The sequence below is a fragment of the Rhodnius prolixus genome, unplaced genomic scaffold (genome assembly GCF_049639745.1).
Source record: "Rhodnius prolixus isolate KJV_2025 unplaced genomic scaffold, Rpr scaffold_14, whole genome shotgun sequence".
Taxonomy (NCBI): Eukaryota; Metazoa; Arthropoda; class Insecta; order Hemiptera; family Reduviidae; genus Rhodnius; species Rhodnius prolixus.
Genome location: NW_027411594.1, coordinates 7,683,577 through 7,697,034, shown reverse-complemented (window position 1 = coordinate 7,697,034; position 13,458 = coordinate 7,683,577). Strand labels below are relative to the sequence as shown.

Genomic DNA, 13,458 nt, shown 5'->3' with positions numbered 1-13,458 from the left:
GTTTTTGAGTGGATCAAGCGTTTCCAAGATGGCCGAGAAGACGTCGGAGATGATGACCGTCCTGGTCGCCCTTCCACACGTCCAAAACGGATGAAAATATCAATTATAATTAATCAACATTATACTACCGTTAGGTGCTTGCTCAACTCCGTGAAAGATTAAGGGAAAAAAAGCGACCCGAGATTTGTGGAAGAACAAGTCACCGAGGTTCTCCATCAAGAAAACGCGCCGGCTCACACTGCATTGTCTGTCACAAGACGACGTTTCTAGCCTAGTACAAAATCCCAGTTTTAGGCCATCCCTAGCCTTATTTGCCTTGAACTGGCCCCATGTGACTTTAGATCTGTTCCCCAAAGTCAAATCTGCATTTTAAAAGGAACACGATTTCAGAACGTTGAAATTGTGGAAAAAAAAGCGGCACGCGTCATACGAGTACAGGAGCTGACAGAAGAAAAAGACTTCCAGCACTGTTTCGAACAATGGTAAATTCGCATGGAGCGTTGTAGGGATAGGGGAGGGGTGTATATTGAAGGTGGTAATAACTAAATATGTTTAAATATTTAAAATAAAATGTTTTACAGCATCAGTCTGGTTATTTAATAGCCACACCTCGTTCATGCAGTTAGTAATGTTTTTTTAAAACTAAATTGTAACATTTTTGAAAGAAAAGTTAACCAAAATTAAAAATTGCGTAAATTTACAAGAAATTTCGGTTAAAACCGGAACTAAAGTGTCGGCAGTTTGTTTATTTACGACTTCTCATTTTGTTGTGATATTCTTTTTTGTCATTTGTCTTAATTTCTTTAAATGTACTTCCAAATTTTATAGAAATGAAAATGTTATTTTTTAATTAAGTATTTGTTTAATAATTTTTTTATTAATAATAATAATTATTTAATAGTCACGAAGAATTGTAAATAACTATATAAAATAACCCGCTATTATGGAGTAGGTATTAAAGTTTTGTCAGAATATAGGAAAAGTAAATTATGTTTTTATTAGGCTTAATGGCCTATTGACATGTGGAATTATTCTTTGACACCATTACTGTCCGCTCCCAGTAGAGGTCAGCACTATTTATAATCGTGGGCGAAGGGGAGAGGGGGTGTAAAAATCAATTTATAAAGGAGACAGTATATTAATAGGCTCCCAGTCGTAACGGTGTTTTGTCTTGTGCATCATTGCATACTCTCGTGTAATCTTATGTAAACAATGGGGGAACTTCTAGCGTAATCGATGATGATCTGGCTTCAGATCGATTTTTTTTGTTGCCTTATTGGGTGACTTCTCTAGTTCGAGAATTTCCCAAGATAACTGAATTTTAGTAACACTAAATGTGTTACAAGTTTAGGTAGTTTAAGTTTATTTGGAATATTTTTGTAAGTCAAGCCAAGTGTAATGGATTTCCGCTCAAAGCGTCGTGAGATCGCGCTACAGAAAGCTTGTTTCTTGGCGATATCGCTAAATGTCTGTTTTGATTTAAATTTTTTGGAGCCTTGGCTTTAAAAACAAAAACAAAGAAATTGTTTTGAACCTCAATCGACTTCCATTTACTCGCAAGGTTCTAACTAACAAACAAATCGTCAGGCGCCACGGTAGCCGAGCGGTTAGAGGCGAGACCTGCGAAGCTAATATGTATTGTGGTACTGGGTTTGATTCCCGGTCTGTAGGCCTTGGATTTTATTTAATGGTTAATAAAAGAAATTTACAGTAAAGTATGTTTGCTAGTCGCTTCCGTCCACGACACCTAATTCGGTAGTTGGACGTTAAGCCCCCGCTTGAAAAAATCGCTCACCTCCCGTTTCAGTCTTCTACTACCTCTTTTTTTCTCCGTTCCTGGGATATGGATTTTCAGGATGAGCTAAACAGATTTATGTAAGAGTTATAAAAGGAAGGAAATCACCTGTTAGACCATTTAGGCCAGGAGTCGCCAAACTTTTTTGATCATGGACCCCCCTATATAATTTTTCGAAATCTCCATCGACCCCCATCATAAAAGTAATTCTCAGTTAATTAAAAATAAAACTATTAGGTACTGTGTTTTTGTACATTTATTTTATGATTTTAAACATTTATTAAAGTAATTTTATATTGTGTAACAAATAGTTTTATGAAAAATATCTTGATGTTGAAATTTAAATACCTTAATATTTATTAAATAATAAGTAAAGTAACGACAGTATTGCTTCTTAATTAATGAGATGGGTGTGTGCCTGGGTGTTTCTTTGCAAGGTTCCGCTACATTGGGTTCGAAATTGTTTTTCCTTCGAACCCCCTGGCTCAGATCGACCCCTGGGGGTCCATATAGACCTATGATTTTGGGGGGTTTTATACAATAAACTTGTCAGACTGCCACTGCCTTGAGGAACCAGATCCGTCCCAATGAATCCAAGAAATTATTGTATTGAATTCCATCGATATGTTGGAAGATTACAGATCAGATGATGATCGTTCTTTGCCAGTAAGTCCAGATTTCGTCTGTAACGCCCCTATAGGGGGTGAGCAAGAAGTAGGGGTGAGGTGAAAACTTTCGTGGGCGTCTTCGCTTGAGTGATACCTCAAAAGGAAATGGACTTAGGATTTGAGGGATTTGAACATCCTGTGCAATATTCTTAAGTATTAATCAATAATTTGCAAAAATCTTGATTAATTAATTAATTACTCAAAAAAATCAAAATCTAAAATATCACGATCGCAATCCACCTTAAAGTTTTTTTGTTTTTTTTGAACCCCCAGCGGTTGTGCGCTCAACGTGAGCAATTGAGTGAACTAAAAGTAAACTAGTCCAATTCCAAAACTTTAAAAAAAAAAAAGAGCTGCAAGAATAGGTTAGTTAAAGGGGCGGGGGGAAACCCAGAGCAATGGGAACTACATAGAGGGGGGGTGGGGACGCAAGCTGGAAGGGGGGGGGGGTAGCATACACAACAATATTGTGGTGGTAGTTTTGAACGCGCCTGTTGTGGAAGGGATATTTTGTGGCGCAGAAGTGGGGATACGCTCACAGCTTGGGGTCTTCAGTACCTCGGTCGACGGCGTCGCGACCAGCGGGAGCCTCGAGCGACCCCCACACACATACATACACACACTGACACACCAAAATAAAGAATTTTTTATTATTATTATTATTATTAATTACAAAATATTATTATATTATTAATTTTTTGTTTTTTGTTTTTCTTTAAACTATTGGACGTATATTAATCGTTATTTTTTGGGGGGGAAAAACTACGCGTTTTCCGGGCCTGCCTCAAAAAAAAAAAAAAAAAATACTGAGAAAAAGTATTTTTGAACTAAAATTATGTGATCCAACTTTTTTTGGTTCCATTTTTTAAAAAATTTGGGTTCTTTTTTTTTTTTTGATTTCTTTAAATTATGTGCTCACACAAAATTATAGGACCAAATAGGATTTTTTATATTTATTTTTAAATATTATTTATTTATTTTTTTAAATTTCCAAGTTTTTCTTCATTTTTCTTTCTTTTTCTTTTTTTTTTGGCGTAGATGATTTGTAAATATATATATATATATATATATATATATATAATATATTCATTATATATTAAGTAATGCAATAACCAGAGAGTGCCTCAAAAAAGCGTGTGCCTCCAACAATCGTGTATTTTGTTAGTCAAAAATAAAATAAAATTAAAATTATTAATAATTTATTTTACAATCTCACAAATAAAGATTTAAAAAAAAAATAAATACTTATCTGCCTATATTTCTTGCACTAAATTTAAAAAAAAATTGAACTCAGAATTTTTATGATTCCTTAATTAATATCGATTCACTGGGGAAAAACTTTTTAAGCATCACACTTTTTTCAATACATTAATTATTATATACTTTAAAAATATATGTATATAAATATAATATAATTAATATATAAATATATTTAAAACAAAAAAAAAACTTATGGTTGAAACAAACAAAATGTAAGAAAACAAATAATAACCGCGAGTGCCGAACAAATAAACCAACATCCACAAAAAGAGGAAGTTCAAAAAAAAAAAAAAAAAAAATCATAAAAAGTTTATCAAGAAAGTGTGGGTCCACCATTTTGGTTTTTAAAATATTTTTGTTTTTTTTTTATTGTTTTAATGGAAGAAAGAAGATTTTTTTCGACTGAAAAAAACAAAAAACAAAAAATTTTTTTTTGGCAAAAATCCAAATCGACCATAAAACAAAGGGAAGCGTAACGAATTTTTTAAAAAGGAGAAATCAATATTCAGAAGATTGAAAGTGTTTTTTTTTTTTTTTATTGTTCTGCTTTTAGTTTTTTTTTTATTGATTTTTTTGGATAAATATTTTTATTGTGTTTAAGTTATTTTTTATAAACAATTTTTTTTTTTTGGAGTTCCATTTGTTTTTTGTTTTAAAAGACAGTGTTTTTATTTTTTTTATTATTATTATTGTTTTTAAAAAAAAGAAGTGGCAGTGCTGGAAGAAAAATTATAGTTAAGCCCTTTCTTGGAAAAAAGAAAGAAAAGTGTTGGTCTTTTGCAAAAGTTCCCAAGTTTGTTTTTCTTTTAGTTTAATGATTAAAATAAGTGTTAAGCTAGTTAGCTTAGTTTTTTTGGTTTCATTTTTTAGTTTTTAAATTTCTTTTTTGGATCAACAATGCCGGTCCGCAGAGGTCACGTGGCACCTCGCACCACCATCATCGAGACTATTATCAGGAAGTTCGACACGCATAGTAAGTAAACCAAAAAACAGGAAAGATTGTTATATTGTGTATATTGATGCATTTTTTTTTTTTTTTGCGTTTGTGTGGTAAATCAATTTACCTGCATTACAGTGTTAATGCAAGAATGCACTTTTAATCAAAATACCAATTATATTTATTTGCTTTCTTTCATTATATTGTTCAAGGGAAGTTCTCTCACTCTCTCTCTCTCTCTCTCTCTCTGTGTGTGTGTGCGTGTGTTCTTCTTTAATCTCACGTACCGGTAGTACCACGTTTTTTGTGGGACTTTTGATAGGAAGTGGGTGGGCCTGTGGGAGATGGAATCGCCAGCTGATTCTGTGGCGATTTCTCTTAAAGCTTGGACATGTCCATGGACAGGTGGTGCGAAATTATTAGTAAAATTATTGCAAATTTTCTGTGTAAGATAAGATTCTAATAGGGTGGCCTTTTAAGGCCTACGCCACTGCGACCCCTTTGGGAGATCTATTGTGGCTCCCTCCAACTTCTGGAGCTTGCCACCCCCCACCCCCCCCACCCACCCCAGACCCGTCCGTTTAATCAGAATCTTAATTCTGGGTAAAGCTCTCCCCCCTGAGGGAGTAACATCCTTAGCCCCTCACACTGACACAACACAGAACAGAGTGCCGTATCCTCCTCCTGACAGAACCTACAAAGGCTGTGTCATCTGCCAGGTGCCCATGCGATGCGATGTGTTTTCTGGGGGCCTGCAGTGGCCAGTTTAATAGGCCTACAATTATCCTTTTTAGCCCCACGGCTTCGACGAAATTCGGTGTACTCTTATTACGTAGAGTATATCCGGGTGGAGGGGTTAACCCTTTCTTTATCACTACTTCCTGTTACTCTACTATAGTAAGAGATGGTATTGTGATTGTGTGGATTTTCTCCCCTTTTTTTTTTACCGGAAATATCTCCGATTTGAGATCCTCTGAGGCAGAAAAAAGTGCTTTTCTACAAATTGAGCTGGAAAAAAAAATTTGCCGAGTTCCAATTTGATATTAGGCACCCAAGAGAAGAAGTCACAATCAGGTTTCTAGTGGAAATTCAGTGAAGCGGAAGTTTCACTTTACCCAATAGAATTTTTCCATATTTTGAGATTGAACTCACAAACGGCTCTTATGATTTGTCCATTTTTATTTTTTGTTTATTGTGATCATAATCACATTGATGTACAACTTTAAGTGGATCCATCTTTCTTTAAACCCGATTGGTTGCTTTGTCAGGTAGGGTGAGCAGATTTCCTTTAATGTTCGAAGTATAAAGGAAACCTGTAAGTTACAACTTTGAGAATCCTTGTAAGGAAAAGTCGAGTGAGGCTTCAAAATTATGGATATACACCTGTTTTGAGTTGCAATGATCTGAAAAGTAACACTTCTTTTTGGAACGACTGCTACTCTACACTACCCCTGTGCAATTATCGTCTCTCCTGTGAGAATGGATGGCCAGGCTCTCCAGGGTCACTGAGTGTCGCTGTGTTTCATCTAATGTCCTGTGGTCTTCCCCTATTTTATCCTCTCTTCACTTTCTTCGCTTGTTAGCCACTAAGAATTGCTGTCTTCTTATAAAATGCGCAGTGTCTCTTAGAAGAGTCTTCATGTTTCTATAGCAACATTCTTTATTCTTGATTGTTCTTGGAGTTTCATGCTTTGATTTTTTTTTTGTTTATATTCCTGGCATCTTCGTACCATCACTGTTTGTTTATTCTACAGTTGTGGTCGCCTTTGTCGTAATACCTTGTTTTAAGTGTTTTCCTATATTTTAAATTGTGTCACTGATAGGTGATATTACTCTAGGTTTTTAATTAACCTGAATGCACAGATAAGTTTAGTCTTCTAGACATCAGCAGATCAAAAGAAGATCGCATGTCGCCAGTTGGTGGTCTTTCAATGCTGACGCATTAAACATCATTGCAGATCTAGCAAGCTTTTTGTTCCCGTACATTTTTTGCCTTCCTTATTTACTGCCAACTGATTGGACTGTGTATAACTAAGGCTAGACTAGATTTAAAATAGCAACTCTTTCGCGAAACACTTAACTTTTCATACACACAATGAATTGCTCTCTTCCGCCGGAGATACTAACATCTGGGTAATACTTTGTTGAGCCATTATAGATTTTAGTGGCGGTGGCAGTGGGGGGGGGGGGGTGGTGGTAAAAAAAGGCTTTTTAGAGGTGGCTGACGATGCCATCCGTTAATGAAGACGATCTTGAGTGGGTCTTGCCGACGGCGCCATGTAATGGCTTGTGACGTATTTCGCTAGACTGAGAGTGTTAACAACTGATTTATTAACACGTACCATACCGTAATGTGTAGTTAGGGGTGGGGATAACCCATACAAAATCACAGTAACACAATACTTTGTAGTTTTTCGAACGTTAACCCCTAACATCTCGCCATAACCTACCTTTTTTTTACCCACAGGCTTTACGTCCAACTGCCCGAATTAGGTGTCGCGAGGACGGAGGCGACTAGCAAACACTCTTTACTATTAATTTCTCATATTAATCATTAAATAAAATCCAAGGTTTAGACTAGAAATCGAATCCACTAAACCAACAATACATCTTAGCATTGCGGATCTAGCCTATAACCGCTCAGCTAATGGGGCGCCTTAAAAGATTAAAACCATTAAATAAAATCCAAGGTTTAGATTGGAGAATCGAATCCACTAACCAACAATACATCTTAGCTTTGCGGTTCTAGCCTATAACCGCTCAGCTAATGTAGCGCCTTAAAAGATTAAAACCATTAAATAAAATCCAAGGTTTAGATTGGAGAATCGAATCCACTAACCAACAATACATCTTAGCATTGCGGGTCTCGCCTATAACCGCTCGGCTACAACATTTTGCAGAAGACTTGGTTTAAGCATGGTTCTTAGTGAAGAAAATTTCAACTCTAAAGTGCAGTTTTAATATAATGTACGATTCTAACACATGTACAGTAATGTTGAAAATGTAGTTAGATCCGATGTAAAGGATAATATCTTAGATTTTATTTGACGTAGCCATGTTCATTGTATCCTTTTCCGGTTTCAGTCTCTTCAACCATCATCAGCGTTTTGATTAATCAATTGATTTTAGAGAATACTTAACTTCAACTACGTCTCCGTCTCGCACTACACTTGTTTACTGAGTGAGGGAGGTTACATGGTGGTTATCTGTGTTATTTTAAAGCTTAATGAATCGTTAAACATGTTTTTCTAGGAATAAAAGAACAAAAATTAATGAACCCTAATATTAGTTTTAGGGTTCTGTAGGTTTGGTGCAATGTGTAAGGTTTTAGAATTAGTAAAACTAGAATTGTATTTCGGAGGCACTTGAATTCAAGCAGAAGACTTGGAGATATACCTAGTTCCTTTATACTGAGAAATAATTATTGTTAAATAAGATATTGATAATTGTGTGAGACAGAAACATATAGAAATATACTCAAATATACACTATATAGAACTGATTATTCAACCCCTAATGATGGGTGTAAGTCCAAAATAGTGGTTTTGACTGAGTGAATAATATTACCATAATTCTGAAATGGAAAAATATAATTTAACCGGGTATGTGTGACTCTGTACAGCGTTCTCAAGTTTTGTGTAGTTTTCTAGACAGTCTCAAAATGGGTTTCTTCTGGACTTGGCGTTTACGTCAACGAGGCTATTCTCTTTACTTAGGTAACAATGTTGATTTTGATTGGCTTTAGGTGGAGAACTGACGACGACATTAACTGTTGTGTACCATTTATAATTTACTATAATGAACATGAATGTTTCTAAACTCAACTATCTTTACAAAAGAAATGTAAATTTAATCACGCGAACTGAGGAAACCGGAAGCCGTGAGTGATCCCACTAGAATTCCGCCTAATGATTGGTGGGTGAATGATTAATGAATTGAAGAAATTGAATAAACTGAGAAGGGCAGGGCAGCGATTGGAGGATCGTGATAAATTGGACCCCTCCCATTTAGCTCATTATCAAATGGAAAAAAATCTGTAGGAAAAATTACATTTTTTCTTTTTTTTTCTGCCTTTCCCCCCCACCACCTGGATAAGTTAATGTTCCCAAAGGAAGTAACTATTAACCTAAAATTAGCTACTAATTCACGGCAAGTTTTTTCTTTGGGAATTCAATAAATCTTTACAATCTATTTTTAATGATGAAGAAGCAATCCTTCATGAGATAGAGAAGCCCTCTGTCAGCATCCCGTCTTTCATTGAGATTAATCTTCTTCCCGGGCAGATATCTTAGTCGCTTTTAAAGACTGGTTTTTTTTTTGTACTTTCTCTGGATTCTAGGACTTCCAGGACTTTCTGGCAAACCTTCCATTCATAAATATATTTCTAGCTCCTGTTCGTCTTCTTTGGTGGATGATTCCTTTCCTCCAAAAAGGAACAAAGTATTTCGCCAATTTCATTCATCATTTATTTTATTTTTGCCAAGCTTTTAATCTAGGGATTAGGTCATCTTTAGGGTTTATATATATCTTGCTCTCTTATTCGGTGATTTCCCAGTTTTTGGATTGCCCTTCAGGTCAGTGCTAAATTCCACGAATTCTCTATCCTGCCAGTTACCACCTCTCATTCTTCTCAATCTCATAGGGTAGTAAAGGATAGCTCATAGGGTAGCAAAGGATAGTTCATAGGGTAGTAAAGGATAGTTCATAGGGTAGTAAAGGATAGCTCATAGGGTAGCAAATGATAGCTCATAGGGTAGCAAAGAATAGCTCATAGGGTAGCAAAGGATTGCTCACAGGGTAGCAAAGCATAGCATATAGGGTAGTAAAGGATAGCTCATAGGGTAGTTAAGGATAGCTCATAGGATAGCAAAGGATAGCTCATAGGGTAGTAAAAGATAGCTTCATAGGGTAGCAAAGAATAGCTCATAGGGTAGCAAAGGATTGCTCACAGGGTAGCAAAGCATAGCATATAGGGTAGTAAAGGATAGCTCATAGGGTAGTTAAGGATAGCTCATAGGATAGCAAAGGATAGCTCATAGGGTAGTAAAAGATAGCTTCATAGGGTAGCAAAGGATAGCTCATAGGGTAAATATCTCATATTCTGCGTGATAGATTTTTACTAAATTTTACAAATAAAACATAAAGTTTGGTTCTGTTTGAAACAGTGAAAACTTAAACATCAAATATCTCGTAAACTTCTCGATAGATCTGGATTATATTTTACCTGTATATGGAAGCTACTATTGTCTATAATTGTGTAAAATTTAATAAAAATCTATCCAGCAGAATACGAGATATTTTGTGTTAAAGTTTGGTTCAGTTTGAAACAGTGAAAACTTTAACTTCAAATATCTCGTAAACTACTCGATACATTTGGATAATATTTTACCTGTATATGGAAGCTACTATTGTCTATAATTGTGTAAAATTTAGTAAAAATCCATCCAGCAGAATACGAGATATTTTGTGTTAAAGTTTGGTTCAGTTTGAAACAGTGAAAACTTTAACTTCAAATATCTCGTAAACTACTCGATAGATTTGGATAATATTTTACCTGTATATGGAGGCTACTATTGTCTATAATTGTGTCAAATTTAGTAAAAATCTATCGAGCAGAATACGAGATATTTTGTGTTAAAGTTTGGTTCAGTTTGAAACAGTGAAAATTTTAACTTCAAATATCTCGTAAACTACTTTGGTTTTGTTTGAAACAGTAAAAACGTTAACTTCAAATATCTCGTAATCTACTCGATAGATTTTGTTTATATTTTACCAGTATATGAAAGCTACTGTTGTCTTTGATTGTGTAAAATTTTGTAAAAATCTATCGAGCAGAATACGAGATATTTAGAGTTAAACTTTGGTTTTGTTTGAAACAGTGAAAACTTTAACTTCAAATATCTCGTAAACTACTCGATAGATTTTGATTATATTTTGCCTCTATATGGAAGCTACTATTGTCCATAATTGTGTAAAATTTAGTAAAAATCTATCGAGCAGAATACGAGATATTTTATGTTAATTTTGGTTCAGTTGGAAACAGTGAAAATTTTAACTTCAAATATCTCGTAAACTACTCGATGGATTTGGATTATATTTTACCTGTATATGGAGGCTACTATTGTCTATAATTGTGTAAAATTTAGTAAAAATCTATTGAGCAGAATACGAGATATTTAGAGTTAAACTTTGGTTTTGTTTGAAACAGTGAAAACTTTAACTTCAAATATCTCGTAAACTACTCGATAGATTTTGATTATATTTTACCTGAATATGGAGGCTACTATTGTCTATAATTGTGTAAAATTTAGTAAAAATCTATCTAGCAGAATACGAGATATTTAGAGTTAAAATTTGGTTTTGTTTGAAACAGTGAAAACTTTAACTTCAAATATCTCGTAAACTACTCCATAAATTTGGATTATATTTTACCAGTATATAGAAGCTACTGTTGTCTATAATTGTGTAATATTTAGTAAAAATCTATCGAGCAGAATACAAGATATTTAGAGTTAAACTTTGGTTTTGTTTGAAACAGTGAAAACTTTAAATTCAAATATCTCGTAAACTACTCGATAGATTTTGATTATATTTTACCTGTATATGGAACCTACTATTGTCTGTAATTGTTTAAAATTTAGTAAAAATCTATCGAGCAGAATACGAGATATTTTGTGTTATAGTTTGGTTCAGTTTGAAACAGTGAAAATTTTAACTTCAAATATCTCGTAAACTACTCGATAGACTTGGATTATATTTTACCTGTATATGGAGGCTACTATTGTCCATAATTGTGTAAAATTTAGTAAAAATCTATCTAGCAGAATACGACATATTTAGAGTTAAATTTTGGTTCAGTTGGAAACAGTGAAAATTTTAACTTCAAATATCTCGTAAACTACTCGATGGATTTGGATTATATTTTACCTGTATATGGAGGCTACTATTGTCTATAATTGTGTAAAATTTAGTAAAAATCTATCGAGCAGAATACGAGATATTTAGAGTTAAACTTTGGTTTTGTTTGAAACAGTGAAAACTTTAACTTCAAATATCTCGTAAACTACTCGATAGATTTTGATTATACTTAACCAGTATATGGAAGCTACAGTTGTCTATTATTGTGTAAAATTTTGTAAAAATCTATCGAGCAGAATACGAGATATTTAGAGTTAAACTTTTGTTTTGTTTGAAACAGTGAAAACTTTAACTTCAAATATCTCGTAAACTACTCGATAGATTTTGATTATATTTTACCTGTATATGGAGGCTACTATTGTCTATGATTGTGTAAAATTTTGTAAAAATATATCGAGCAGAATACGAGATATTTAGAGTTAAACTTTGGTTCTGTTTGAAACAGTGAAAACGTTAACTTCAAATATCTCGTAATCTACTCGATAGATTTTGTTTATATTTTACCAGTATATGGAAGCTACTGTTGTCTATGATTGTGTAAAATTTTGTAAAAATCTATCGAGCAGAATACGAGATATTTAGAGTTAAACTTTGGTTTTGTTTGAAACATTGAAAATTTTAACTTCAAATATCTCGTAAACTACTCGATAGATTTTGATTATATTTTACCTGTATATGGAAGCTACTATTGTCTGTAATTATTTAAAATTTAGTAAAAATCTATCGAGCAGAATACGAGATATTTTGTGTTAAAGTTTGGTTCAGTTTGAAACAGTGAAAACTTTAACTTCAAATATCTCGTAAACTACTCGATAGATTTGGATAATATTTTACCTGTATATGGAGGCTACTATTGTCTATAATTGTGTCAAATTTAGTAAAAATCTATCGAGCAGAATACGAGATATTTTGTGTTAAAGTTTGGTTCAGTTTGAAACAGTGAAAATTTTAACTTCAAATATCTCGTAAACTACTTTGGTTTTGTTTGAAACAGTAAAAACGTTAACTTCAAATATCTCGTAATCTACTCGATAGATTTTGTTTATATTTTACCAGTATATGAAAGCTACTGTTGTCTTTGATTGTGTAAAATTTTGTAAAAATCTATCGAGCAGAATACGAGATATTTAGAGTTAAACTTTGGTTTTGTTTGAAACAGTGAAAACTTTAACTTCAAATATCTCGTAAACTACTCGATAGATTTTGATTATATTTTGCCTCTATATGGAAGCTACTATTGTCCATAATTGTGTAAAATTTAGTAAAAATCTATCGAGCAGAATACGAGATATTTTATGTTAATTTTGGTTCAGTTGGAAACAGTGAAAATTTTAACTTCAAATATCTCGTAAACTACTCGATGGATTTGGATTATATTTTACCTGTATATGGAGGCTACTATTGTCTATAATTGTGTAAAATTTAGTAAAAATCTATTGAGCAGAATACGAGATATTTAGAGTTAAACTTTGGTTTTGTTTGAAACAGTGAAAACTTTAACTTCAAATATCTCGTAAACTACTTGATAGATTTTGATTATATTTTACCTGAATATGGAGGCTACTATTGTCTATAATTGTGTAAAATTTAGTAAAAATCTATCTAGCAGAATACGAGATATTTAGAGTTAAAATTTGGTTTTGTTTGAAACAGTGAAAACTTTAACTTCAAATATCTCGTAAACTACTCCATAAATTTGGATTATATTTTACCAGTATATAGAAGCTACTGTTGTCTATAATTGTGTAATATTTAGTAAAAATCTATCGAGCAGAATACAAGATACTTAGAGTTAAACTTTGGTTTTGTCTGAAACAGTGAAAACTTTAAATTCAAATATCTCGTAAACTACTCCATAGATTTTGATTATATTTTACCTG

General features: G+C 33.5%; 1 protein-coding gene across 5 annotated transcripts in view; it reads left to right on the top strand.

Moving 5' to 3' along the window:
- Positions 1-13,458, top strand: part of LOC141451914 (voltage-gated inwardly rectifying potassium channel KCNH6-like) — a 522,696-nt gene that overhangs the window by 5,551 nt on the left and 503,687 nt on the right. For 3 of the 5 annotated variants that reach the window (XM_074123724.1, XM_074123722.1, XM_074123725.1), the window contains exon 1: positions 3,024-4,696. The exons of 1 other annotated variant lie outside the window; for it this stretch is intronic. In XM_074123724.1, the coding sequence (XP_073979825.1) occupies positions 4,621-4,696 (76 nt within the window). In that variant the 5' untranslated portion in view covers positions 3,024-4,620. Of the gene's footprint in view, positions 1-3,022; positions 4,697-13,458 lie in introns of those variants that run through there. One more of the 5 variants, XM_074123721.1, reaches the window with a different exon arrangement.